At 47.1% G+C, this 27,864-nt stretch overlaps 1 protein-coding gene and 1 long non-coding RNA gene across 2 annotated transcripts; both read right to left on the minus strand.

Moving 5' to 3' along the window:
* Positions 1-1,691: 1,691 nt before the first annotated feature.
* On the minus strand, positions 1,692-27,407 carry LOC118374612 (aryl hydrocarbon receptor-like). The gene is made up of 5 exons (XM_052507118.1): positions 26,861-27,407; positions 26,259-26,443; positions 16,820-16,911; positions 9,621-9,710; positions 1,692-1,835 (listed from the first exon to the last, which is right to left on the minus strand). Exons 1-5 carry the CDS (start codon positions 26,896-26,898, stop codon positions 1,692-1,694), a joined length of 549 nt encoding a protein of 182 aa, XP_052363078.1. The 5' UTR covers positions 26,899-27,407.
* LOC127923175 (uncharacterized) lies at positions 16,913-18,708 on the minus strand. Its single transcript, XR_008113552.1, has 2 exons — positions 18,597-18,708; positions 16,913-17,598 (listed from the first exon to the last, which is right to left on the minus strand). It is a non-coding gene; the product is annotated as an uncharacterized LOC127923175 (long non-coding RNA).
* Positions 27,408-27,864: the final 457 nt, after the last annotated feature.

Raw genomic sequence — 27,864 nt, forward strand, 5'->3', positions numbered from 1 at the left:
CTTTCTTCACTTCCTAGGAGAAACCATGTTTCCCTGTGCTTCACCAGCATACATGGAGCTGCTGGACTTTATGTCATATTAGAACATTAGGTAGCAGACACCCTAGGACTAATAAATATAATGAAGGAACCTGCCAACGCAGGGGGAGCTCAATTAATATAAGATCTGGGGCAAGGTGGGTTAGATAGTGTGGATTGGAGAGTGATAGTCTATAAGAAACAGACGTACTGGTACAAATTGCATGTTGGCTGTCTGTGTGGTGAAAAACTCATTCCAGTGCAGGTGAAAAATGCAGCTTTACCTGAGACCAGCTGTCCAGTGTGAAGGTGGGGTTGGAGGTTACCTGAGACCAGCTGTCCAGTGTGAAGGTGGGGTTGGAGGTTACCTGAGACCAGCTGTCCAGTGTGAGGGTGTGGTTGGAGGTTACCTGAGACCAGCTGTCCAGTGTGAGGGTGTGGTTGGAGGTTACTTGAGACCAGCTGTCCAGTGTGAGGGTGTGGTTGGAGGTTACCTGAGACCAGCTGTCCAGTGTGAAGGTGTGGTTGGAGGTTACCTGAGACCAGCTGTCCAGTGTGAAGGTGGGGTTGGAGGTTACCTAAGACCAGCTGTCCAGTGTGAAGGTGGGGTTGGAGGTTACCTGAGACCAGCTGTCCAGTGTGAGGGTGTGGTTGGAGGTTACCTGAGACCAGCTGTCCAGTGTGAATGTGGGGTTGGAGGTTACCTGAGACCAGCTGTCCAGTGTGAGGGTGTGGTTGGAGGTTACCTGAGACCAGCTGTCCAGTGTGAGGGTGTGGTTGGAGGTTACCTGAGACCAGCTGTCCAGTGTGAATGTGGGGTTGGAGGTTACCTGAGACCAGCTGTCCAGTGTGAAGGTGGGGTTGGAGGTTACCTGAGACCAGCTGTCCAGTGTCAGGGATGGGGGTAGAGGTTACCTGAGACCAGCTGTCCAGTGTCAGGGTTGAGAGTGGGGTTGGAGGTTACCTGAGACCAGCTGTCCAGTGTCAGGGGTGAGAGTGGGGTTGGAGGTTACCTGAGACCAGCTGTCCAGTGTCAGGGATGAGAGTGGGGTTGGAGGTTACCTGAGACCACTGTCCAGTGTCAGGGATGGGGGTAGAGGTTACCTGAGACCAGCTGTCCAGTGTCAGGGGTGAGAGTGGGGTTGGAGGTTACCTGAGACCAGCTGTCCAGTGTCAGGGATGAGAGGGGTTTACCCGAGACCAGCTGTCCAGTGTGAGTGTGGGGTTGGAGGTTACCTGAGACCACTGTCCAGTGTCAGGGATGAGAGTGGGGTTGGAGGTTACCTGAGACCAGCTGTCCGGTGTCAGGGATGAGAGTGGGGTTGGAGGTTACCTGAGACCAGCTGTCCAGTGTCAGGGTTGAGAGTGGGGTTGGAGGTTACCTGAGACCAGCTGTCCAGTGTCAGGGGTGAGAGTGGGGTTGGAGGTTACCTGAGACCAGCTGTCCAGTGTCAGGGATGAGAGTGGGGTTGAAGGTTACCTGAGACCAACTGTCCAGTGTCAGGGATGGGGGTAGAGGTTACCTGAGACCAGCTGTCCAGTGTCAGGGGTGAGAGTGGGGTTGGAGGTTACCTGAGACCACTGTCCAGTGTCAGGGATGAGAGGGGGTTTACCCGAGACCAGCTGTCCAGTGTGAGTGTGGGGTTGGAGGTTACCTGAGACCACTGTCCAGTGTCAGGGATGAGAGTGGGGTTGGAGGTTACCTGAGACCAGCTGTCCTGTGTCAGGGGTGTTCAGGGCCCAGTGGAGCTGTCTCTGTAACTCTGCTCGGTCCTCCATATGAATGACGTCATAAACACTCTGATGGACGACGTCTGACTGAGAAGAAAAAACATCCACCATCATCAAAATACAAGTCTAGTAAACTACAAGAAAACAATGCAAACATGGACATTATTGTTGCTAGACAATACATCCTTCCTCTTCCCATCACTTATCTGATGGATCTTAGTCCTGACTTGTACTCTACAAATGTGCTCTGTACTGGGCCTTAGATTCAACCTGGGTTTAGTTCCGATACCCAAATGGACTTAGACTTGGTATCGGTTTTAGGTCCTGGCTTTCGTTCATGTTGAGGAAATACCAGAGCAATTAACTTTGTCCGGTGTGACCGGTGAAATTCACACGCAAACCGTTAGGTAACACAAGTAATGACGTGTACACTAGTAAATAAGCAGTGCTTACGCATTAGTCAGATGTTTTAACCCTATAAAATAGACTAATGTTTAAAGTTCTAAAGTCACATGCACAAGTACAGTGAAATGCCTTTCGTGCAAGCCCTAACCCCAACAATGCAGTATTCAATCAAATGTAATACTAAAAATGGAGGGTAACACTGGTTAATTAATAGCACGAAGTGAATGTGGATGTGAGGTGTGTGATTGTAGTGAATGTGGATGTGAGGTGTGTGATTGTAGTGAATGTGGATGTGAGGTGTGTGATTGTAGTGAATGTGGATGTGAGGTGTGTGATTGTAGTGAATGTGGATGTGAGGTGTGTGATTGTAGTGAATGTGGATGTGAGGTGTGTGATTGTAGTGAATGTGGATGTGAGGTGTGTGATTGTAGTGAATGTGGATGTGAGGTGTGTGATTGTAGTGAATGTGGATGTGAGGTGTGTGATTGTAGTGAATGTGGATGTGAGGTGTGTGATTGTAGTGAATGTGGATGTGAGGTGTGTGATTGTAGTGAATGTGGATGTGAGGTGTGTGATTGTAGTGAATGTGGATGTGAGGTGTGTGATTGTAGTGAATGTGGATGTGAGGTGTGTGATTGTAGTGAATGTGGATGTGAGGTGTGTGATTGTAGTGAATGTGGATGTGAGGTGTGTGATTGTAGTGAATGTGGATGTGAGGTGTGTGATTGTAGTGAATGTGGATGTGAGGTGTGTGATTGTAGTGAATGTGGATGTGAGGGTGTGTGATTGTAGTGAATGTGGATGTGAGGTGTGTGATTGTAGTGAATGTGGATGTGAGGTGTGTGATTGTAGTGAATGTGGATGTGAGGTGTGTGATTGTAGTGAATGTGGATAGTATTAAGCTATTTGAAATTGGGATATCAACAGGATTTACATTTGGTTATTAAGCTGATTGAAATGTGGATAATATGTACTGAGTGAATGTGTGGAAGTGTGTGTGTTATTCTATATGTATGCAGAAAGACGAGTCTATAGAGACCATAGCATTTATGACTATATAAACTATTGATAGTATGGATGCTGAGGGTTTTTAGATACTATGGATGCTATAGGGACTGTGATGCTCAGGGACTATAGATGCTGTAGAGACTATGGGGACTGTAGAGACTATAGAGGAACCGTGGCAGTGATTCACATGGCTGAAGAAAGGTAGAACTAGTCTTAGAGATTACCAAGTGTGTTTGGAAATAGTACTAAGTGAATGTGGATGTGAGAGTTGTGGAAGTGTGGAAAGGATGTGGTAAGCTCATTGAAATATGGATGTCAAGGTGGTTGAAATTTGGACAATAAGAAAATACAAATGTGGATATTAAGCTGAATGAAATTTGGATTACAGTTTGAAATTGAGAATAATAAGAGATATTATTACTATTAAGTGCTGAGTGACAGAGCTGCCAGGGGACTGGCTCCGGTTTGAAAAGAGGTAATATGGGAGATTACTGAGTAAGTGTCTGAATGGATACCCCAACCTGTTCTGTAACTGTTGAAGTTACATATCCATAATAACTATGAAGTGTCGAAATGTGTCTGCAGCCACTACTCGTGTGCAACGATAGTCTACATGGTCTGAGAACCATTGATAATAGCACAAGGTATTATTGTAGGCATTGTTACTCAATTGTATAGTTTGGGTAGCACAAATTATTTAAGGTAATGTAATCTAAAACAATAATATGTTTAAATTGCGTGGAACTGTGTCCAGAATTTAAGTAGATTCAAGTAAATGTTTTTCAGTAACAAATATTGAGCTGATAAGCCAGCACCAACTCTTTGAAGGTCCTATCAGATTTGTTCAACAACAGGTTTCATATTTTGACTAGTTGATGTCCCAGGGACAGTTGTGGGACAGCATGAACTGTATGCAACTGGTCAAAGAATTTTACATTAGCAGATAACATAAGAAAACAGATGGGAGGGGCTCTAGATTCTCACTTTAGGTGCCATTAGTTTACTTAGACACTGTATCTGATGTGTCTGAAGTATAATTCTGTAAACGCACACTTATCAAGACTTCCTGCCTAAGATGCAGTAAACTGATTAACGATGTAGAATTTTTTAGGACCGATTCAAATCTAACAGTGAAAACTAAGTACATGCTTATCTTTGTTCCACAAGTTTTTGTTTTGTTTACATGTTTACTAATGATTATGTATCTTTTCGTTTGAAATGAATTCTGAGGCAGGCGCCTTTGGGAGTTGCTATAAAAGTGCACCTGAATCCGACTGTTAAAGGAGACCCAACAAGTAAGGCCTGGCCATTGTTTGTTTTTATGGGTTATTGAATATTTGTTAGTGGTGTTACTGATTTATTGTGTGGGTCTTTTTATTTTAGGTTTTCTTGGGTTTTTCAGGTTAGAAAGGATGCACCTTAAAAGGAAACACAAATTAAAGTATCTATCGTCACAGTTTTGGATGTACACATGTAAATTCTCTTGATAAAGAAATGTAAATCCCATTGTAAACCTGATACAAAAATGTTTGAAATGATTAAAATATCTTGAAGTAATGTCTGAGGTACAGGGAAAGAAACACTCACTTAATGGGGTTGATTGACCTCTGACCTCTGTTCTGACTTTCTGGTGAGGCCTGATCACCCTCATTAGAAAGACTAGATACATTGGCTGAGATTTAAAATGGCTACGTAAACACTAGAGAATTAGGAAGAGGTTTATAATTTATCAACATTCCCTGTGTGTGATTCGGAACACGAGGAGAGAGAGCTGCCCCTGAATGAGGGACACCTGTCTCTAGTCTATTTTGACCATTACCTTATGGGATACAATTATTTCCTTGTGGAGTTATGAAGGGTTGTAATTATAATTGTATTTGTATTTAACAGGCAGTGTTGTCATTTTTTTAAATGCATGAATCATGATGAGTCATGTGTCCATAGGGGGAATTACCAGTCCCCTGGGGCCCTTTGCAAATATGCAAATAGATTTTATTCACATGACTGCACATGTGATTCACAAGACTGCACATTGATTTTTATTCCTCATCTGCATATATATCACTCCGGTGTAAATATGCCAAATTGTAATTACTTCGCCACTATTGGCCTATTTATTGTCTTCCTGCCTACTTCATCTGCACACACTGTATACAGATTTTGCTATTGTGTTATTGACTGTACGTTTGTTTATCCCATGTGTAACTGTTGTTTTTGTCGCACTGCACTGCTTTGCTTTATCTTGGCCAGGTCGCAGTTGTAAATGAGAACTTGTTCTCAACTGGCCTACCTCAGAAAAAAATTAATAAGAATATTGGTAGTAGTAATAATTTGTCATACACTGAATAATTTGTCTGGATTTCCGGAATCAGATATGCCCTAAACTAAACTGTTGTTCTGGTCGGTCCTCTCTCGAGGTTATGGTGAAGGTGACCACAGATGGTATCTAGATGGCATAGAAGGTATAGTAGGACGAGAACAAAGTGAATCTCACCCCCACTAACGGCTGAAGTAATGGCAACAATGGCATTCACTATGGTCCTTCACCACCTGAAACCTGAGTCCGAGCCAGCAACCTGTACACAGCATCCAGTCGAAACTATCAACTGCCTTTTGTCTCATGCAATTTTCTCAGAGTGCAACATGTGTCCATGTGGAGTGAGCATGAGATCCCATACAAACTTCTCTCATGCTGCTGGAGTACTGGTAGGAAACTGGACAAGACATAATGGACTGGAAAGAACAGTGGCGGCTCAGGTGAGAGAAATGGGGACATTATCCAAGGGCCATCCCATTTTGAACATGTGCCATTGGGGAGGATGAAAACGCAGAATGAGTGCCGAGGGGAGGGGTGTAGTCAACCGTGCCCGTAATTAATTTAGGGGTTGTCATAAATGGTTTATTTGGAGGGTATCAGGTTGATTGTGGAGGTCTCTGCACACAGCAAAATGTATAGTACTTTAGACTAGAAATGCATTGAGATAATCTGTCATTACCACAAATGAAGCTGTGATGAAAAAAAGTTCATGCTAGAAATATAAAGATGAATATACTGTGTCAGTAAATTCTACTCTGTATAGGTGTGTGCTGAATTGAGGGTCTTCAAATTTGAGTGAGAGAACCAACGTGAAGCACTCATAGGGGGACTGTCATTATAATGTGTGCTGGATAATTTATCAATAGTTCTAATTATGATTTGGAAAGGCTTCTAGAGACAAAGCTATGCCCAGAAAATGTGATGAGCCACTAGATTGTAGCTTGGGCTAATCTTGACCTAATCTCATTCATATCCAAGGTTGGTGTGAAACTGTTATAACGTGCGCTCTCTATTCCTGTGTAATTCAATATGGATGTGCCCTAGACCAAATTCGGGAGATCTCTAGAAACATCGATGCTAAAAGAATTGTGTAAATTGGCTCTGCCAAACAGAGAGCTTTTGACTATCTTTTGTCAGGTAAAGGGGCACATGTGCAATCATTGGTGATGAATGTTGTACTTTTGTCCCAGATCACTCTTCTAATATGACTGATCTCAGCAAATACATTGCCACTGTTGCTAAGAATAATTCCCACAGAGTGGACGCCTGCAACTTGGTTGGAATCCTGTTTGGAAGTTGGGGATCCCAAATTACCAAATGGGCTGCAGCATATGTTTTTTTCTTAGTTTGCCTAATTGTGTTATTTAACTTGCTGTGCATGTGTGTATTTTAGATAAATTCACTCCTGTTAATAGCAGTATAACCTCTATTATGATGATAGTATTACCATACTAATTAGATTGTATAACCCAGAATGAAGGGTTTGAAATGATGAAGTGTCTGGTTTTATGTGTGGATTTCCCTTTAACAGAAGTATAGTACCTTTGAGAGAAGCTATAATCTAATGCTTACCTTAAAATATAATGATAATCATCACAGATTGACTGGTAAGAGGGAATGTGATGGAGCATTTTATTTTTGTGCTTTTCTAATAACCAATTTCTGTGTTCATGCTAGTGAATGATTGAACAAATCCTCAATATCAGGATCTACAAATGTGCAATTTGGCAGTTCGCCCCAATATCTCAGTTTCAAAGTCTCAGCCTAGAGAGAATAAGCCTCATGAGGTATTGTTCGGTCACATGAATGAAGCAAACGTTAATGATTAATTAATTATGAAATGATGAATAAGCTAAATCATGCAAATATAACTTGTCTGCAGTATATAAGAGAACTAAAGGGACTGTCCCGGAAGAGCTCCCTGATCGACATGTACTTGATGCATTGAGTTGGTTGGAACCAGTGCTAATAATAACAAATTATTAATTTAAGATTGACTTTGGGTGACCCTGTGTAGAATTTCTACGACAGAGGCATTACAGAAAGTACTTTTACTAGATTCAACTATGGAAACTCCATACATAGCATTGTTTAATGCAAGAACTACTAGCATAGTAATCAAATCTCCCCTCCAATAACTATTTATTTTGAATGAGGATGGGAATTAAGATTCTAATAGCCTACTTTTTTTATCACAGTCAGAACTAACACTTACATATGAGTGTGCCACAAATGCACTGGCTGGCTAGGCTACCTGGACCTTTTCATTCCAAATTATTGACTGAAAGTGTTGACAAATTATCAACAAAGTGATGACATATAAGGTGTGAATAACGTTTTAATTACAGGTGCATACTAGACGAAGCACTCTGCATAAAGCAAGCTGAGACATATTTGTTCTATGGTCCAATTGCAGTTGGTCTCTGTGTTTCCCTCAGAATCAGCCTGAACAAGAATTGTTCCACTGCACCAGAGTACAGAGAGGACTGAAATACACCTTCACTCTGTTCCACTGCACCAGAGTACAGAGAGGACTGAAATACACCCTCACTCTGTTCCACTGCACCAGAGTACAGAGAGGACTGAAATACACCTTCACTCTGTTCCACTGCACCAGAGTACAGAGAGGACTGAAATACACCTTCACTCTGTTCCACTGCACCAGAGTACAGAGAGGACTGAAATACACCTTCACTCTGTTCCACTGCACCAGAGTACAGAGAGGACTGAAATACACCTTCACTCTGTTCCACTGCACCAGAGTACAGAGAGAACTGAAATACACCCTCACTCTGTTCCACTGCACCAGAGTACAGAGAGGACTGAAATACACCTTCACTCTGTTCCACTGCACCAGAGTACAGAGAGGACTGAAATACACCTTCACTCTGTTCCACTGCACCAGAGTACAGAGAGGACTGAAATACACCTTCACTCTGTTCCACTGCACCAGAGTACAGAGAGGACTGAAATACACCTTCACTCTACATTTTCACTGAGTTTACACCTTCACATTCATTCCATGTTTGCTTCAAGCATTACATCATCCTGTCAAATAAAGGGAAGTGTACATGCACTTGTTTTTACAGTAGTAAATGTTGCACATGCACTCTGTTTTATCTTTACAGTAGTAATTGTTACATTAGACATAATAGGCTGACTTGATGAAAGAGGATTAATCTCTCTTTTGGTTTTCCAGGTCATACTTGCTGTAGTCTGATCTTGGTAATCTATTAATGTTTAGGGTAGTTCATGTAAAATTAGGAGGCAGGGAGGAAACTTGCCAGAACTGAACATGGGTAATACAGTAGTAGTTACATGCATTCTAGCTAGCTAACATTCACATTTCTCTACTATGTAAATCGAAGACATCCCCAGAAGGAAAATTAAATGTTCAGCCTATAATTAGCGAATTAGTTAAATTTGAAATAAAACATACATTTGATTAGCTGGCAGATTGATTTGATAGCCAGCAAGCTAAAGTTATTAGCGGTCTGGGTTTCTATGGGCTGAACAATGCTAGCTAACGTTAGTTGCTGCTTGCTAGCCACAAGATCGTAAAGTTTACCAAGTTGCAGATCTCTATATGTCACTCATTTTAGTGTAAAAGGGGTTTTATAACTTTTGGAAAATGTGTGTGATGTTTTATGCATCTCTATTCATCATGTTAGCGGCAAACGATGTCCAAACTCCGAAGGTTTCTGCTAGCTACAATGTGTTTCTGCTTATCATGGAAGGGCTGGCTGGAAGCTGAAGGGGCGGTCTATTGTTTAAAAAATAAAATAAAATGATTCATTCAATTTGAAATGGTGATATCCTTCACTATTGATGCTTCGTGCTGACACATCAAAGCAGCCATTCCAGTCTCAGGAAGACTCAGAGCTGCTGTCAGCCAGACTACATTTATAGAAAGCTAAAAAGAGGCCCTTAACTTGGTGAAAGCCCTGTTGTAGAGAGGTTAAAAGAGCCTTTACCTGGTGAAAGCCCAGTTGTAGAGAGGTTAAAAGAGCCTTTACCTGGTGAAAGCCCAGTTGTAGAGAGGTTAAAAGAGCCTTTACTTGGTGAAAGCCCTGTTGTAGAGAGGTTAAAAGAGCTTTTACCTGGTGAAAGCCCTGTTGTAGAGAGGTTAAAAGAGCCTTTACCTGGTGAAAGCCCAGGTAGTCCTGGATGTTGGAGGATGCATAGAAGATTGTGCCACCAGCCGTGACGACCAGAACAAAGCCATTCAACACCTGAGAGGAGAGTGGAATAGAACTGATTAGTATATCGTTATACACTGAACAAAAATATAAACGCAACATGTAAAGTGATAATCCTATGTTTCATGAGCTGAAATAAAATCATCCCTGTTAGTGAGCATTTCTCCTGTGCCAAGATAATCCATCCACCTGACAAGTGGATGGAGCGAGCGGTCGCATTCGCACTTCGCTCTGCAGGTTGTATAACTTTTCATTATCATTTCATTATAGTACAACGGTTGATTTGTCTAATCTTAGCAATTCTTCTTAGCTAGCTACATAGCCGTCCTTGTATCAGAGATAATTGCATAATTATCGTATTTCGTTGCCCTAACGTAGCCTTCACTGCTATTCGCCCAGGAGCTAGCTAACGCTAGCTAACGCACACAGATTAGCATCACTGTAGTGCTATTCACTCAACTGTACGACTTGATTAGTTTACTGTTAGCTAGCTACATAATCTTAGCCATTCTTCTTAGCTAGCTACATAGCCGTCCTTGTATCAGAGATAATTGCATAATTATCGTATTTCGTATTTCGTCGCCCTAACGTAGCCTTCACTGCTATTCGCCCAGGAGCTGGGGCAACGCTAGCTAACGCACACAGATTAGCATCACTGTAGTGCTATTCACTCAACTGTACGACTTGGATTAGTTCAGTGTTAGCTAGCTACATAGCTGTCTTTGTTTCAAGATAATGTGTAGTTTGGTGTGTGTAGCCTTGGAGTGATTATCTTAATTCACTGAGGTTCGCTAGCCAGCTATTGTCGTTCTTTTAACTCAACGTAACGTAAACAACACTGCTAGCTAGCCAGCTAGCCCCCGAATAGCAGCACTGTAGAAATTATTACACTCAACGGAACGACTTGATTAGTGTAGTGTCAACAACGCAGCTACTGCCAGCTAGCCTACTTTAGCAGTACTGTATCATTTTAATCATTTTAGTCAATAAGATTCTTGCTACGTAAGCCTAACTTTCTGAACATTCGAGACGTGTAGTCCGCTTGTCATTCCAATTTCCTTGCATTAGCGTAGCCTTTTCTGTAGCCTGTCAACTATGTGTCTGTCTATCCCTGTTCTCTCCCTCTGCACAGACCATACAAACGCTCCACACCGCGTGGCCGCGACCACCTAACCTGGTGGTCCCAGCGCGTACGACCCACGTGGAGTTCCAGGTCTCCGGTAGCCTCTGGAACTGCCAATCTGCGGCCAACAAGGCAGAGTTCATCTCAGCCTATGCCTCCCTCCAGTCCCTTGACTTCTTGGCACTGACGGAAACATGGATCACCACAGATAACACTGCTACTCCTACTGCTCTCTCCTCGTCCGCCCACGTGTTCTCGCACACCCCGAGAGCTTCTGGTCAGCGGGGTGGTGGCACCGGGATCCTCATCTCTCCCAAGTGGTCTTTCTCTCTTTCTCCCCTTACCCATCTGTCTATTGCCTCCTTTGAATTCCATGCTGTCACAGTTACCAGCCCTTTCAAGCTTAACATCCTTATCATTTATCGCCCTCCAGGTTCCCTTGGAGAGTTCATCAATGAGCTTGATGCCTTGATAAGCTCCTTTCCTGAGGACGGCTCACCTCTCACAGTTCTGGGCGACTTTAACCTCCCCACGTCTACCTTGACTCATTCCTCTCTGCCTCCTTCTTTCCACTCCTCTCCTCTTTTGACCTCACCCTCTCACCTTCCCCTACTCACAAGGCAGGCAATACGCTTGACCTCATCTTTACTAGATGCTGTTCTTCCACTAACCTCATTGCAACTCCCCTCCAAGTCTCCGACCACTACCTTGTATCCTTTTCCCTCTCGCTCTCATCCAACACTTCCCACACTGCCCCTACTCGGATGGTATCGCCGTCCCAACCTTCGCTCTCTCTCCCCCGCTACTCTCTCCTCTTCCATCCTATCTTCTCTTCCCTCTGCTCAAACTTTCTCCAACCTATCTCCTGATTCTGCCTCCTCAACCCTCCTCTCCTCCCTTACTGCATCCTTTGACTCCCTATGTCCCCTATCCTCCAGGCCGGCTCGGTCCTCCCTCCCGCTCCGTGGCTCGACGACTCATTGCGAGCTCACAGAACAGGGCTCCGGGCAGCCGAGCGGAAATGGAGGAAAACTCGCCTCCCTGCGGACCTGGCATCCTTTCACTCCCTCCTCTCTACATTTTCCTCCTCTGTCTCTGCTGCTAAAGCCACTTTCTACCATTCTAAGTTCCAAGCATCTGCCTCTAACCCTAGGAAGCTCTTTGCCACCTTCTCCTCCCTCCTGAATCCTTCCCCCCTCCCTCCTCCCTCTCTGCAGATGACTTCGTCAACCATTTTGAAAAGAAGGTCGATGACATCCGATCCTGAATTTTGCTAAGTCAAACGACACCGCTGGTTCTGCTCACACTGCCCTACCCTATGCTCTGACCTCTTTCTCCCCTCTCTCCAGATGAAATCTCGCGTCTTGTGACGGCCGGCCGCCCAACAACCTGCCCGCTTGACCCTATCCCCCTCCTCTCTTCTCCAGACCATTTCCGGAGACCTTCTCCTTACCTCACCTCGCTCATCAACTCATCCCTGACCGCTGGCTACGTCCCTCCCGTCTTCAAGAGAGCGAGAGTTGCACCCCTTCTGAAAAAACCTACACTCGATCCCTCCGATGTCAACAACTACAGACCAGTATCCCTTCTCTCTTTTCTCTCCAAAACTCTTGAGCGTGCCGTCCTTGGCCAGCTCTACCGCTATCTCTCTCAGAATGACCTTCTTGATCCAAATCAGTCAGGTTTCAAGACTAGTCATTCAACTGAGACTGCTCTTCTCTGTATCACGGAGCGCTCCGCACTGCTAAAGCTAACTCTCTCTCCTCTGCTCTCATCCTTCTAGACCTATCGCTGCCTTCGATACTGTGAACCATCAGATCCTCCTCTCCACCCTCTCCGAGTTGGGCATCTCCGGCGCGGCCCACGCTTGATTGCGTCCTACCTGACAGGTCGCTCCTACCAGGTGGCGTGGCGAGAATCTGTCTCCCACCACGCGCTCTCACCACTGGTGTCCCCCAGGGCTCTGTTCTAGGCCCTCTCTTATTCTCGCTATACACCAAGTCACTTGGCTCTGTCATAACCTCACATGGTCTCCTATCATTGCTATGCAGACGCACACAATTAATCTTCTCCTTTCCCCTTCTGATGACCAGGTGGCGAATCGCATCTCTGCATGTCTGGCAGACATATCAGTGTGGATGACGGATCACCACCTCAAGCTGAACCTCAGCAAGACGGAGCTCCTCTTCCTCCCGGGAAGGACTGCCCGCTCCATGATCTCGCCATCACGGTTGACAACTCCATTGTGTCCTCCTCCCAGAGCGCTAAGAACCTTGGCGTGATCCTGGACAACACCCTGACGTTCTCAACTAACATCAAGGCGGTGTCCCGTTCCGTAGGTTCATGCTCTACAACATCCGCAGAGTACCACCCTGCTCACACAGGAAGCGGCGCAGGTCCCAATCCAGGCACTTGTCATCTCCCGTCTTGATTACTGCAACTCGCTGTTGGCTGGGCTCCTGCCTGTGCCATTAAACCCTACAACTCATCCAGAACGCCGCAGCCCGTCTGGTGTTCAACCTTCCCAAGTTCTCTCACGTCACCCCGCTCCTCCGCTCTCCACTGGCTTCCAGTTGAAGCTCGCATCCGCTACAAGACCATGGTGCTCGCCACGGAGCTGTGAGGGGAACGGCACCAGTACCTCCAGGCTCTGATCAGGCCCTACACCCAAACAAGGGCACTGCGTTCATCCACCTCTGGCCTGCTCGCCTCCCTACCACTGAGGAAGTACAGTTCCCGCTCAGCCCAGTCAAAACTGTTCGCTCTGGCCCCCAATGGTGGAACAAACTCTCACGACGCCAGGACAGCGGAGTCAATCACCACCTTCCGGAGACACCTGAAACCCCACTCTTCAAGGAATACCTAGGATAGGGTAAGTAAGGGTAGGTAATCTTTCTCCCCCAACAAGATTTAGATGCAAGTGGCTGTTCCACTGGTTGTCATAAGGTGTATGCACCAATCCTGTAAGTCGCTTCTGGATAAGAGCGTCTGCTAAATGACTTAAATGTAAATGTAAATGTAAAGTGTGGCATATCAAGAAGCAGATTAAACAGCATCATTACACAGGTGTACCTTCTGCTGGGGACAATAAAAGTCCACTTTAAAAATGTGCAGTTTTGTCACACAACACAATACCACAGATGTGTCAAGTTTTGAGGGAGCGTGTAATTGGCCTGCTGACTGCAGGAATGTCCACTTGAGCTGTTTCCAGATCATTAAATGTTCATTTCTCTACCATAAGCTGCCTGCAACGTCGTTTTAGAGAATTTGGCAGTAAGTCCCACCCACTTGACGATCCCAGGCCCACCCACGGCTCCACCCCTGTCCAGTCATGTGAAATCCATAGATTAGGGCCTAAATGAATTTATTTCAGTTGACTTATTTCCTTATATGAACTGTAACTCGGTAGAAAATCTTTTGAAATTTTGCCTTTATATGTGTTTAGTATACATGTTTACACACATCTAGACTACATGTGGTCATATGAAGTAGGTCTACAACTATAAACAGCAAACAGCCAAATGTGAAATGTCAAAGGAACTGAAAGCCCTATAGAGTTTTGTCTGTGTCCCAAATGGCACCCTATTCCCTATGTATTGCAATACATTTGGTCAAAAAGTATGATTCAATAATCAATGCTTTCTGGGAACGTTCTAAAGACTAAAGTTATGGGCGGAGTTAGAATGTTGGCTGTCAGAAGAATAACAATGTAAATGTATTTTAATCCGTCTGTCTGCATATTTCAAACATGGCATATGAGGGTGCAGTGAGATAACCGATGAGTTCTCACACTGCATCCTCGCCATTCATCTTGAAAAAACACATGCTTAAAAGCAGGAAAATTAACCAATCCTCTGTTAACACAATGGAAAGGTCAGATTCTTTATTATCTAAATGTTGAAAGTGTGTAGGCGACTCAGAGAAACAAAATGATGCAGTTTGAGGCCATGTGGCGGACAGTGATGCTGGAGATGGGGGTGTGTGGGTTTCTCTCGGCAGGTGTGTTATAGTCAATGTTTGTGTGATGTTGTCGTTTGTATGGGTATGTCTTGTATTGTTTGAAAAAATAAAATCAACATTTTAAAAATTGTTAGGGAATAGGGTGCATTTGGTCAAAAGTAATGCACTATACAGGGAATAGGGTTCCATTTGGGAAGCAGGCATTGTGTTTGTATCTACCCTATTCCATGTAGTCAGTTCAAAGATCAGACAGTTCAAGGATCAGACACGCAACAGTATATGATTAACTCTGTAATTATTTGGACAGGAAAAGCTAACATGCCACATGGCCCTGCATGGTGTGGTTCAACTGCAGTTCATCTCAGCTTAAACCAATCACTTTCCAATGTAAATAATCAGGACCTGATCAGGGATCAGGTCCGTCCTGTTAATGTAAGCTTACTCATTAAGATCTGAAAAAGGACAAACTGATCCTAGATCAGCACTCCTACTCTGAGACGACAAAAATATGTGCTGCTTTTAATATCGGTTTCTCCTTTGTTGTGTTTTATTAGGGTATGTATTGGCTGGTGCAATCAAATGTACCCTGTGTGGGATTAATAAAGTACTTACCTTATCATGAATTCAGGCTCTTTGTGGGATTAATAGAGCTATTATTTTATCATGAATACAGGCTCTGGAGTGCTATGGTAACAGACAGGGTGGCTACTGAATAGACCCCACTAACCTGTAGTAACAGACAGGGTGGCTACTGAATAGACCCCACTAACCTGTAGTAACAGGCTACTGAATAGACCCCACTAACCTGTAGTAACAGGCTACTGAATAGACCCCACTAACCTGTAGTAACAGACAGGGTGGCTACTGAATAGACCCCACTAACCTGTAGTAACAGACAGGGTGGCTACTGAATAGACCCCACTAACCTGTAGTAACAGACAGGGTGGCTACTGAATAGACCCCACTAACCTGTAGTAACAGACAGGGTGGCTACTGAATAGACCCCACTAACCTGTAGTAACAGGCTACTGAATAGACCCCACTAACCTGTAGTAACAGACAGGGTGGCTACTGAATAGACCCCACTAACCTGTAGTAACAGGCTACTGAATAGACCCCACTAACCTGTAGTAACAGGCTACTGAATAGACCCCACTAACCTGTAGTAACAGACAGGGTGGCTACTGAATAGACCCCACTAACCTGTAGTAACAGGCTACTGAATAGACCCCACTAACCTGTAGTAACAGACAGGGTGGCTACTGAATAGACCCCACTAACCTGTAGTAACAGGCTACTGAATAGACCCCACTAACCTGTAGTAACAGGCTACTGAATAGACCCCCACTAACCTGTAGTAACAGGCTACTGAATAGACCCCACTAACCTGTAGTAACAGGCTACTGAATAGACCCCACTAACCTGTAGTAACAGGCTACTGAATAGACCCCCACTAACCTGTAGTAACAGGCTACTGAATAGACCCCCACTAACCTGTAGTAACAGGCTACTAAATAGACCCCACTAACCTGTAGTAACAGGCTACTGAATAGACCCCCACCAACCTGTAGTAACAGGCTACTGAATAGACCCCACTAACCTGTAGTAACAGGCTACTGAATAGACCCCCCACCAACCTGTAGTAACAGGCTACTGAATAGACCCCACTAACCTGTAGTAACAGGCTACTGAATAGACCCCCACTAACCTGTAGTAACAGGCTACTGAATAGACCCCACTAACCTGTAGTAACAGGCTACTGAATAGACCCCACTAACCTGTAGTAACAGGCTACTGAATAGACCCCACTAACCTGTAGTAACAGGCTACTGAATAGACCCCACTAACCTGTAGTAACAGGCTACTGAATAGACCCCACTAACCTGTAGTAACAGGCTACTGAATAGACCCCACTAACCTGTAGTAACAGGCTACTGAATAGACCCCACTAACCTGTAGTAACAGGCTACTGAATAGACCCCACTAACCTGTAGTAACAGGCTACTGAATAGACCCCCACTAACCTGTAGTAACAGGCTACTGAATAGACCCCACTAACCTGTAGTAACAGCTCTCCCTCTGGAACGTGAAGTTCTTTCTTCTTCAGAACATTACTCTCTGGGCGCTGGGAGGCTGTGGATTGTAGGGTCACTGCAACACAATACAATAAAAGAATCAAGAAATCAAGATTAAGGTTGCTGTCCCATAGAGGATTTCCATCACACACTGAAGGAATGCAGAGGAACCCGTTAGAGTGCATCACTACAGACAGAGACCCATTCACAATAATGTGAGATAGACCTAATGTGCACACCGCTAATGGTACTAGTTGTTCCTGTGGAAGAGAATTTCATGGGCATATTAAATCAACCAAAAATGTTATTCTATTTGTGTGTACTGTGGTAGCCATATAGGCTAGACAACGGCAAATCATCTTCAGATAGATGGTGCAGTGTGATGCCTTATGTTTCAGTGTGATTAAGAGAACAGACCCTAACTGTGCTGGTCGGGCCCTATAGCCTAGCTACAGTAGGAGAGTTGTGCCAGTAGAACGTGGATAGGGAACTCAAAGTCCTCAGGGGCCAGAGTGGTGTCACACTTTCTCCCCGTCTAGCAAACACAGCTGATTAAACTAATTACATTTTAAATTGATGATCATGATTAGTTGATTATTGGAGTCAGGTGTGTTAGCTAAGGCTGGAGTAAATGTGTGACACCAATCAGGCCCCCAAGGACTTGCCCATCCCCGCAGTAGAATGACGTCCTCTCAGGCAGTCCCATCCCCGCAGTAGAATGACATCCTCTCAGGCAGTCCCATCCCCGCAGTAGAATGACGTCCTCTCAGGCAGTCCCATCCCCGCAGTAGAATGACGCCCTCTCAGGCAGTCCCATCCCGCAGCAGAATGACATCCTCTCAGGCAGTCCCATCCCCGCAGTAGAATGACATCCTCTCAGGCAGTCCCATCCCCGCAGCAGAATGACGTCCTCTCAGGCAGTCCCATCCCCGCAGTAGAATGACGTCCTCTCAGGCAGTCCCATCCCCGCAGTAGAATGACGTCCTCTCAGGCAGTCCCATCCCCGCAGTAGAATGACATCCTCTCAGGCAGTCCCATCCCCGCAGCAGAATGACGTCCTCTCAGGCAGTCCCATCCTCGCAGCAGAATGACGCCCTTCTCAGGCAGTCCCATCCCCGCAGTAGAATGACGTCCTCTCAGGCAGTCCCATCCCCGCAGTAGAATGACGAGCGTCCTCTCAGGCAGTCCCATCCCCGCAGTAGAATGACGTCCTCTCAGGCAGTCCCATCCCGCAATAGAATGACGTCCTCTCAGGCAGTCCCATCCCCGCAGTAGAATGACGTCCTCTCAGGCAGTCCCATCCCGGCAGTAGAATGACATCCTCTCAGGCAGTCCCATCCCGCAGCAGAATGACATCCTCTCAGGCAGTCCCATCCCCGCAGCAGAATGACGCCCTCTCAGGCAGTCCCATCCCCGCAGTAGAATGACATCCTCTCAGGCAGTCCCATCCCCGCAGTAGAATGACGTCCTCTCAGGCAGTCCCATCCCCCGCAGTAGAATGACGTCCTCTCAGGCAGTCCCATCCCCGCAGTAGAATGACATCCTCTCAGGCAGTCCCATCCCCGCAGTAGAATGACATCCTCTCAGGCAGTCCCATCCCGCAGCAGAATGACGTCCTCTCAGGCAGTCCCATCCCGCAGCAGAATGACGTCCCTCTCAGGCAGTCCCATCCCGCAGCAGAATGACGTCCTCTCAGGCAGTCCCATCCCCGCAGTAGAATGACGCCCTCTCAGGCAGTCCATCGCCGCAGTAGAATGATACCTCTCAGGCAGTCCCATCCCCGCAGTAGAATGACGTCCTCTCAGGCAGTCCCATCCCCGCAGTAGAATGACATCCTCTCAGGCAGTCCCATCCCCGCAGTAGAATGACGTCCTCTCAGGCAGTCCCATCCCGCAGCAGAATGACGTCCTCTCAGGCAGTCCCATCCCCGCAGTAGAATGACGTCCTCTCAGGCAGTCCATCCCCGCAGTAGAATGACGTCCTCTCAGGCAGTCCCATCCCCGCAGTAGAATGACGCCCTCTCAGGCAGTCCCATCCCCGCAGTAGAATGACGTCCTCTCAGGCAGTCCCAACCCCGCAGTAGAATGACGTCCTCTCAGGCAGTCCCATCCCCGCAGCAGAATGACGCCCTCTCAGGCAGTCCCATCCCCGCAGTAGAATGACATCCTCTCAGGCAGTCCCATCCCCGCAGTAGAATGACGTCCTCTCAGGCAGTCCCATCCCCGCAGTAGAATGACGTCCTCTCAGGCAGTCCATCCCCGCAGTAGAATGACGTCCTCTCAGGCAGTCCCATCCCGCAGTAGAATGACGCCCTCTCAGGCAGTCCATCCCGCAGTAGAATGACGTCCTCTCAGGCAGTCCATCCCCGCAGTAGAGTGACGCCCTCTCAGGCAGTCCATCCCGCAGTAGAATGACGTCCTCTCAGGCAGTCCCATCCCCGCAGTAGAATGACGTCCTCTCAGGCAGTCCCATCCCCGCAGCAGAATGACGTCCTCTGAGGCAGTCCCATCCCCGCAGCAGAATGACGTCCTCTGAGGCAGTCCCATCCCCGCAGCAGAATGACGTCCTCTGAGGCAGTCCCATCCCCGCAGCAGAATGACGTCCTCTCAGGCAGTCCCATCCCCGCAGCAGAATGACGTCCTCTCAGGCAGTCCCATCCCCGCAGCAGAATGACGTCCTCTCAGGCAGTCCCATCCCCGCAGCAGAATGACGCCTCTCAGGCAGTCCCATCCCGCAGCAGAATGACGCCCTCTCAGGCAGTCCCATCCCCGCAGCAGAATGACGTCCTCTCAGGCAGTCCATCCCCGCAGCAGAATGACGTCCTCTCAGGCAGTCCATCCCCGCAGCAGAATGACGCCCTCTCAGGCAGTCCCATCCCCGCAGTAGAATGACGCCCTCTCAGGCAGTCCCATCCCCGCAGTAGAATGACGTCCTCTCAGGCAGTCCCATCCCCGCAGTAGAATGACGCCCTCTCAGGCAGTCCCATCCCCGCAGTAGAATGACGCCTCTCAGGCAGTCCCATCCCCGCAGTAGAATGACGCCCTCTCAGGCAGTCCCATCCCCGCAGTAGAATGACGCCCTCTCAGGCAGTCCCATCCCCGCAGTAGAATGACGTCCTCTCAGGCAGTCCCATCCCCGCAGTAGAATGACGTCCTCTCAGGCAGTTCCATCCCCGCAGTAGAATGACGCCCTCTCAGGCAGTCCCATCCCCGCAGTAGAATGACGTCCTCTCAGGCAGTCCCATCGCCGCAGTAGAATGATACCTCTCAGGCAGTCCCATCCCCGCAGCAGAATGACGCCCTCTCAGGCAGTCCCATCCCCGCAGTAGAATGACATTTTCTCAGGCAGTCCCATCCCCGCAGTAGAATGACGTCCTCTCAGGCAGTCCCATCCCGCAGTAGAATGACGCCCTCTCAGGCAGTCCCATCCCCGCAGTAGAATGACGCCCTCTCAGGCAGTCCCATCCCCGCAGCAGAATGACGTCCTCTCAGGCAGTCCCATCCCCGCAGTAGAATGACATCCTCTCAGGCAGTCCCATCCCGCAGTAGAATGACGTCCTCTCAGGCAGTCCATCCCCGCAGTAGAATGACGTCCTCTCAGGCAGTCCCATCCCCGCAGTAGAATGACATCCTCTCAGGCAGTCCCATTCCCGCAGTAGAATGACGCCCTCTCAGGCAGTCCCATCCCCCGCAGTAGAATGACGTCCTCTCAGGCAGTCCCATCCCCGCAGTAGAATGACATCCTCTCAGGCAGTCCCATCCCCGCAGTAGAATGACATCCTCTCAGGCAGTCCCATCCCCGCAGCAGAATGACGCCCTCTGAGGCAGTCCCATCCGCAGCAGAATGACGTCCTCTGAGGCAGTCCCATCCCCGCAGCAGAATGACGTCCTCTCAGGCAGTCCCATCCCCGCAGTAGAATGACGTCCCTCAGGCAGTCCATCCCCGCAGTAGAATGACGCCCTCTCAGGCAGTCCCATCCCCGCAGTAGAATGACGTCCTCTCAGGCAGTCCCATCCCCGCAGTAGAATGACGTCCTCTCAGGCAGTCCCATCCCCGCAGTAGAATGACGTCCTCTCAGGCAGTCCCATCCCCGCAGTAGAATGACGTCCTCTCAGGCAGTCCCATCCCCGCAGTAGAATGACGTCCTCTCAGGCAGTCCCATCCCCGCAGTAGAATGACATCCTCTCAGGCAGTCCCATCCCCGCAGCAGAATGACGTCCTCTCAGGCAGTCCCATCCCCGCAGTAGAATGACGTCCTCTCAGGCAGTCCCATCGCGCAGTAGAATGACGTCCTCTCAGGCAGTCCCATCCTCGCAGCAGAATGTGACGCCCTCTCAGGCAGTCCCATCCCCGCAGTAGAATGACATCCTCTCAGGCAGTCCCATCCCCGCAGTAGAATGACATCCTCTCAGGCAGTCCCATCCCCGCAGCAGAATGACGTCCTCTCAGGCAGTCCCATCCCCGCAGCAGAATGACGTCCTCTCAGGCAGTCCCATCCCCGCAGCAGAATGACGTCCTCTCAGGCAGTCCCATCCCCGCAGCAGAATGACGTCCTCTCAGGCAGTCCCATCCCCGCAGCAGAATGACGTCCTCTCAGGCAGTCCCATCCCCGCAGTAGAATGACATCCTCTCAGGCAGTCCCATCCCCGCAGTAGAATGACGTCCTCTCAGGCAGTCCCATCCCCGCAGTAGAATGACGTCCTCTCAGGCAGTCCCATCCCCGCAGTAGAATGACGTCCTCTCAGGCAGTCCCATCCCCGCAGTAGAATGACGTCCTCTCAGGCAGTCCCATCCCCGCAGCAGAATGACGCCCCTCTCAGGCAGTCCCATCCCCGCAGTAGAATGACGTCCTCTCAGGCAGTCCCATCTCCGCAGTAGAATGACGTCCTCTCAGGCAGTCCCATCCCCGCAGTAGAATGACGTCCTCTCAGGCAGTCCCATCCCCGCAGTAGAATGACGTCCTCTCAGGCAGTCCCATCCCCGCAGCAGAATGACATCCTCTCAGGCAGTCCCATCCCCGCAGCAGAATGACATCCTCTCAGGCAGTCCCATCCCCGCAGTAGAATGACATCCTCTCAGGCAGTCCCATCCCCGCAGTAGAATGACGTCCTCTCAGGCAGTCCCATCCCCGCAGTAGAATGACATCCTCTCAGGCAGTCCCATCCCCGCAGTAGAATGACATCCTCTCAGGCAGTCCCATCCCCGCAGTAGAATGACGTCCTCTCAGGCAGTCCCATCCCCGCAGTAGAATGACATCCTCTCAGGCAGTCCCATCCCCGCAGTAGAATGACATCCTCTCAGGCAGTCCCATCCCCGCAGTAGAATGACGTCCTCTCAGGCAGTCCCATCCCCGCAGTAGAATGACATCCTCTCAGGCAGTCCCATCCCCGCAGTAGAATGACGTCCTCTCAGGCAGTCCCATCCCCGCAGCAGAATGACGTCCTCTGAGGCAGTCCCATCCCCGCAGTAGAATAACTCAGGAAGTCTGCAACCACAATTATTTTCCCCCCTTTATTCATACAGCTAAGTCATTTAAGAATGTTTTCTTATTTACAATGACGACCTGTCCACAATCTTGATTGTATTCTCATACGATGGCCAAAATAATCCCCCTCCACCTCTGGTTCACATCAACCTACACACCCATCCCCTTATCAGAGCCGAGTCAACACTTCTCACTCATCTAAACAACTGTTCCTAGGCCGTCATTGAAAATAAGAATTTGTTCTTAACTGACTTGCCTAGTTAAATAAAGGTAAAAATTCTATCAGCAGACAGCACTCTGACTGATGTGTAGCTACTGTTCTCCATCATTCTATCAGCAGACAGCACTCTGACTGATGTGTAGCTACTGTTCTCCATCATTCTATCAGCAGACAGCACTCTGACTGATGTGTAGCTACTGTTCTCCATCATTCTATCAGCAGACAGCACTCTGACTGATGTGTAGCTACTGTTCTCCGTCATTCTATCAGCAGACAGCACTGACTGATGTGTAGCTACTGTTCTCCATAATGTACAATAATGTGACTGGATCAACTGTTCTGGGGAACTACAGTGAGCTTCATAATGTACAATAATGTGACTGTCTCAACTGTTCTGGGGAACTACAGTGAGCTTCATAATGTACAATAATGTGACTGTCTCAGCTGTTCTGGGGAACTACAGTGAGCTTCATAATGTACAATAATGTGACTGGATCAACTGTTCTGGGGAACTACAGTGAGCTTCATAATGTACAATAATGTGACTGGTTCAACTGTTCTGGGGAACTACAGTGAGCTTCATAATGTACAATAATGTGACTGTCTCAACTGTTCTGGGAACTACAGTGAGCTTCATAATGTACAATAATGTGACTGGATCAACTGTTCTGGGAACTACAGTGAGCTTCATAATGTACAATAATGTGACTGGATCAACTGTTCTGGGAACTACAGTGAGCTTCATAATGTACAATAATGTGACTGGATCAACTGTTCTGGGGAACTACAGTGAGCTTCATAATGTACAATAATGTGACTGGATCAACTGTTCTGGGGAACTACAGTGAGCTTCATAATGTACAATAATGTGACTGGCTCAACTGTTCTGGGGAACTACAGTGAGCTTCATAATGTACAATAATGTGACTGGCTCAACTGTTCTGGGGAACTACAGTGAGCTTCATAATGTACAATAATGTGACTGGTTCAACTGTTCTGGGGAACTACAGTGAGCTTCATAATGTACAATAATGTGACTGTCTCAACTGTTCTGGGGAACTACAGTGAGCTTCATAATGTACAATAATGTGACTGTCTCAACTGTTCTGGGGAACTACAGTGAGCTTCATAATGTACAATAATGTGACTGGTTCAACTGTTCTGGGGAACTACAGTGAGCTTCATAATGTACAATAATGTGACAGGTGAAATGAAGAACACAATCTGCTTCATCTCCTAAGGTATTGCACACGTTGACTGCAGGCATTTAATAAAAAACATTTGCTACAAATATTAAAATGTATTGAAACACTTCAAATAAATAGTTTAATCTGTATTGTCGGTATAGAAAAAGCATCCCATTTCCAAATACCCCGTATACAGCACCTAAAGACTCTCAGACCATGGGAAACAAGACTCTCAGACCATGGGAAACAAGACTCTCAGGCCATGGGAAACAAGACTCTCAGGCCATGGGAAACAAGACTCTCAGGCCATGGGAAACAAGACTCTCAGGCCACGGGAAACAAGACTCTCAGGCCACGGGAAACAAGACTCTCAGGCCATGGGAAACAAGACTCTCAGGCCATGGGAAACAAGACTCTCAGGCCATGGGAAACAAGACTCTCGGGCCACGGGAAACAAGACTCTCGGGCCATGGGAAACAAGACTCTCAGGCCATGAGGAAACAAGACTCTCAGGCCATGGGAAACAAGACTCTCAGGCCATGGGAAACAAGACTCTCAGGCCATGGGAAACAAGACTCTCAGGCCATGGGAAAAAAGACTCTCAGACCATGGGAAACAAGACTCTCAGACCATGGGAAACAAGACTCTCAGACCATGGGAAACAAGACTCTCAGGCCATGGGAAACAAGACTCTCAGGCCATGGGAAACAAGACTCTCAGACCATGGGAAACAAGACTCTCAGACCATGGGAAACAAGACTCTCAGGCCATGGGAAACAAGACTCTCAGGCCATGGGAAACAAGACTCTCAGGCCATGGGAAACAAGACTCTCAGGCCATGGGAAACAAGACTCTCAGGCCATGGGAAACAAGACTCTCAGGCCATGGGAAACAAGACTCTCAGGCCATGGGAAACAAGACTCTCAGGCCATGGGAAACAAGACTCTCAGGCCATGGGAAACAAGACTCTCAGGCCATGGGAAACAAGACTCTCAGGCCATGGGAAACAAGACTCTCAGGCCATGGGAAACAAGACTCTCAGGCCATGGGGAAACAAGACTCTCAGGCCATGGGAAACAAGACTCTCAGGCCATGGGAAACAAGACTCTCAGGCCATGGGAAACAAGACTCTCAGGCCATGGGAAACAAGACTCTCAGGCCATGGGAAACAAGACTCTCAGGCCATGGGAAACAAGACTCTCAGGCCATGGGAAACAAGACTCTCAGGCCATGGGAAACAAGACTCTCAGGCCATGGGAAACAAGACTCTCAGGCCATGGGAAACAAGACTCTCAGGCCATGGGAAACAAGACTCTCAGGCCATGGGAAACAAGACTCTCAGACCATGGGAAACAAGACTCTCAGACCATGGGAAACAAGACTCTCAGACCATGGGAAACAAGACTCTCAGACCATGGGAAACAAGACTCTCAGACCATGGGAAACAAGACTCTCAGGCCATAGGAAACAAGACTCTCAGGCCATGGAAACAAGACTCTCAGGCCATGGGGAAACAAGACTCTCAGGCCATGGGAAACAAGACTCTCAGGCCATGGGAAACAAGACTCTCAGGCCATGGGAAACAAGACTCTCAGGCCATGGGAAACAAGACTCTCAGGCCATGGGAAACAAGACTCTCAGGCCATGGGAAACAAGACTCTCAGACCATGGGAAACAAGACTCTCAGGCCATGGGAAACAAGACTCTCAGGCCATGGAAACAAGACTCTCAGGCCATGGGAAACAAGACTCTCAGGCCATGGGAAACAAGACTCTCAGGCCATGGGAAACAAGACTCTCAGGCCAGGGAAACAAGACTCTCAGGCCATGGGAAACAAGCTCTCAGGCCATGGGAAACAAGACACTCTGGTCTGATGAAACCAAGATTGAAATCTCTGGCCTGAATGCCAAGCGTCACGTCTGGAGGAAACCTGGCACCATCCCTACGGTGAAACATGGTGGTGGCAGCATCATGCTGTGGGGATGTTTTCAGTGTCAGGGACTGGGAGACGAGTCAGGATCGAGGAAAGATGAACGGAGCAAAGTATAGAGAGTTCCTTGATGAAAACCTGCTCTAGAGCGCTCAGGACCTCAGACTGGGCGAAGGTTCACCTTCCAACAGGACAACGACCCTAAGCACACAGTCAAGACAACGCAGGAGTGGCCCGGGACAAGTCTCTGAATGTCCTTGGAGTGGCACAGCCAGAGTCCGGACTTGAACACGATCAAACATCTCTGGAAGGACTTGAAAATAGCTGTGCAGCGACACTACCCATCCAACCTGACAGAGCTTGAGAGAATCTATAGAGAAGAATGGGTGAAACTCCCCAAATATCGGTGTGCCAATCTTGTTAACCCACTGTTCCTAGGCCGTCATCATAAATAAGAATTTGTTCTTAACTGACTTGCCTAGTTAAATAAAAGTTTTAAAAATTTTAATAAATCTGACAGTAGTCAGATCCATAGCTATAATCTCTTAACATAATCCAACCCTAAATATGGACAATAGGGTGTGTTATGATCATGCCTTACCATTGAAAAAGCTCTTGGCACGCAGGTAGCTGACACAAAGCCTGAGGATGGTCAGTTTGTCCAGCTTGGAGATGACATCCTGGGGGTAAGGAAGCAGACTGGCCAGCCTGTCCAACTCCCCATTCAGGCGTTCCCGGTGCCTCTTGGAAGGGTTTGATTTGGCTCCTTCTGGAGGTGGCTTCACACTACGAGGAGGAGAATGTCTGCCATCAATGTCTCATATGATGATATTCCTCGGTCTTGTTATGTAGCCTAAATGGTAGATACTGTATGTTTACGAAAGTGTGAATGAATGCAACTCATGGAGTCCACAGAAAGAAATATCATAAAGTAGTATCATTGTCCAAGGTTGAAACATGCTTCTTTTTGTACCTCATTCAGACCTCATACAAATCAGACTAGGGAGTCTGTCAGTCAACCCTATTCCATGAACATAATAACAGTACTACAATTGAACTGTCACTCACAAGGCATCCTAATTCTGCACACTGATGTGGCATACTTAACATGCACTAGACTAATAGTGACATAACTATGTCTACAACCCCTAACTAGCTGGCTATGCTGTTGTAGCGGCGATCAGTTACCTAACGTGACTGTACCTTCTCTGGGGCTTTTTCCTCTTGCGACTTGCATACATGTTGGTGCTATTTATTCCCAATGTGTACTATGGAATGCCAAGCGCACTAGAAAGACAGCTAGCTGACAGGACAGGGTACGCAGTCAAATCCCTGCTTCTGCTAGGCTAGTTAAATAACACGTATCATGTTAGCTAGCTGACAATCAAACCAAAACATGGTCGAGTAAGATGCATTTTTCATGCATACTACAAAACGATATAGCCAGTTAAATGCATACCTGCATTATTAAGCGAAAAGAAAGAGATGTTTGCTACATATATTAATTAACAACCTAATTTAGCTAGAGAAAGTGGAAAAGTTCAAAGAAGAGAAAGATGATAAATTGCCAACACTGAGCCGTCAATGGATCGTGCGGTGCGAGCTTCCTTGCCAAACGCGGATAGACTATACATCAAATCGGAATATATTCGCCGAACATTAGCCACACGAGAATTTCATAGCTACAACAAACGTCATGCAAACTGCAGAAATTTGACATTTGTGGTCATTTCTTTCACACCCCCTTTAGCTCCACCCACCGGATAGGCACACGCTTATCCCAGCCAATCGCAAAGTGACTACCAATTGCGTTGTTTACACCCTTCAAAGGTCTGAGTCTAGATGAGATGGGTGGGACGTCTTAAAAACCAATTGAACGTTCATTACTGTAGCTACTGCAATTGTAGAACACATGGGAGAGGCAGGGTTGAATAATTCAAGTAGATTTAATATGATGCATTGTATGAGGTCCCGTGTGGGTCAATTGGTAGAGCATGGTGTTTGCAGCCCCAGGGTTGTGGGTTCGAGTCCCATGCATTCACTACTGTAAATTTCTTTGCATAAGAGCTTTTGTTAAATTATGTATATGTATTTATCCTTATAGCAACTCTTAGATTTTTAAAACAGCCTTCTGTATTTTTGGGTCAGCAAAGCAAAATAGGTCATAGTTTGTGAATGTACTGCAGACGTACACCTCACCAGTTAAA

The sequence above is a fragment of the Oncorhynchus keta genome, unplaced genomic scaffold (genome assembly GCF_023373465.1).
Source record: "Oncorhynchus keta strain PuntledgeMale-10-30-2019 unplaced genomic scaffold, Oket_V2 Un_contig_28677_pilon_pilon, whole genome shotgun sequence".
NCBI lineage: Eukaryota > Metazoa > Chordata > Actinopteri > Salmoniformes > Salmonidae > Oncorhynchus > Oncorhynchus keta.